General features: G+C 61.1%; 1 protein-coding gene across 1 annotated transcript in view; it reads right to left on the reverse strand.

The window, feature by feature from the left end:
* ETH_00033235 (HECT type ubiquitin ligase, putative) overlaps window positions 1-1,420 on the reverse strand; it is a gene marked incomplete at both ends in the record, with an annotated part of 28,393 nt that overhangs the window by 2,792 nt on the left and 24,181 nt on the right. The window contains 3 exons of the mRNA XM_013377948.1: window positions 180-284; window positions 538-705; window positions 830-1,357. Coding sequence (XP_013233402.1) covers window positions 180-284; window positions 538-705; window positions 830-1,357 — 801 coding nt within the window. The remainder of the gene's footprint in view (window positions 1-179; window positions 285-537; window positions 706-829; window positions 1,358-1,420) is intronic.

The raw sequence follows: 1,420 nt of genomic DNA on the forward strand, positions 1-1,420 counted from the left end.
CAGCAGCAGCAGCAGCAGCAGCAGCAGCAGAAGCAGCAGCAGAAGCGGGAAGGGGCATTAGGCAAGGCGACTCCAGGCGGTTCCAGGCGATCCCCAGCGAAGGCTACTCGCTTGCCGCTGCATACAGCAGTCAAGCAACTGCAGCAGCAACAGCAGCAGCAGCAAAAGCTGGGACGCACCTGCTGCTCTCAGGTCCGCGCCCATTCTCTTCATTGAGGAAATGGAAGTCGAAAAGCGGAGACGCAAACCCCCCAAAACAGCAGCTAATGCCCCCGCTGAGGCCCCTGCAGCAGCAGCAACAGCAGCAGCAGCAGCAGCTTGTGCAACAGCTGCGGGGGGCTCACAGTGCAGCAGCAGCAACAGCTACCGCTGCAGCAACATTCTGCCCCCCAGCAGTGACGACTGCAGCTACAGTGGACAGCCACCGCAGCAGCAGCAGCAGCAGCGGCAGCTGCAATAACAAGGCCTGCAGCAGCGACACTAGCGCCCGTAGCAGCAGCAACAGCAGCAGCAACAGCAGCAGCAGCAGCAGATTACCTGCAAGGGGCGTGTATTGGTTCACTACATTTGCTTCGCAAAGGTAGCTCAACACTCCGAAGTGATATGGGGCTAAGAGGCCCGCAGGGGAGAAAGAGAAGCCGAGAGGGGCCTTCAGCAGCGGCGCTGCTGCTGCTGCTGCTGTGGCTGCAGCTCCTGCTGATGCGCCTACAGATGCAGCAAAGCAGCAAAGACACTGGGAAACACAATCTTTAGTGCTCCGGCTGCTGCTGCTGCTGCTGCTGTTTTTGTTGCTGCTGTGGGCGCTGCTGCTGCGCGGAAAAGGCCGCACCTGCCGCTGCAGCATGCAGCTGCTGCTGCTCGCTGCCTCCTGCTGCTGCTGTTGCTGCAGATGCAGCAGCAGCAGCAGCAGCACCGTTCTCCTGACCCGGGGTGAATATGCTTGAGAACGTCTTCTGTATGTCCATCCACCAATTTGCAGGGCCTTCCTTCTGCTGCTGCGCGGAAAAGGCCGCACCTGCCGCTGCAGCATGCAGCTGCTGCTGCTCGCTGCCTCCTGCTGCTGCTGTTGCTGCAGATGCAGCAGCAGCAGCAGCAGCACCGTTCTCCTGACCCGGGGTGAATATGCTTGAGAACGTCTTCTGTATGTCCATCCACCAATTTGCAGGGCCTTCCTTCTGCTGCTGCTGCTGCTGCTGCTGCTGTGGGACCGGCTTGGCAGCTAAGAAGTCGAAGTGGGCCTCATCGAGGCTGAGTTGCTGCGAGTCCATGCGCAGGGTGGCAGGAGGCGGGGAGGCCTCGCGCTGCTGCTGCTGCTGCTGTTGCTGCTGCTGTTGCGGGCTGCAGCGCTGTAGGCGCTCTGCGGAGACCACAACCCTGCGTCCGCTGCCGGGCTGTTCTTCCTGCTGCTGTTGCTGCTGCC

The sequence above is a fragment of the Eimeria tenella genome, genomic scaffold, assembly GCF_000499545.2.
Source record: "Eimeria tenella Houghton genomic scaffold, Eth_scaff69, whole genome shotgun sequence".
In the NCBI taxonomy this organism is placed as follows: domain Eukaryota; phylum Apicomplexa; class Conoidasida; order Eucoccidiorida; family Eimeriidae; genus Eimeria; species Eimeria tenella.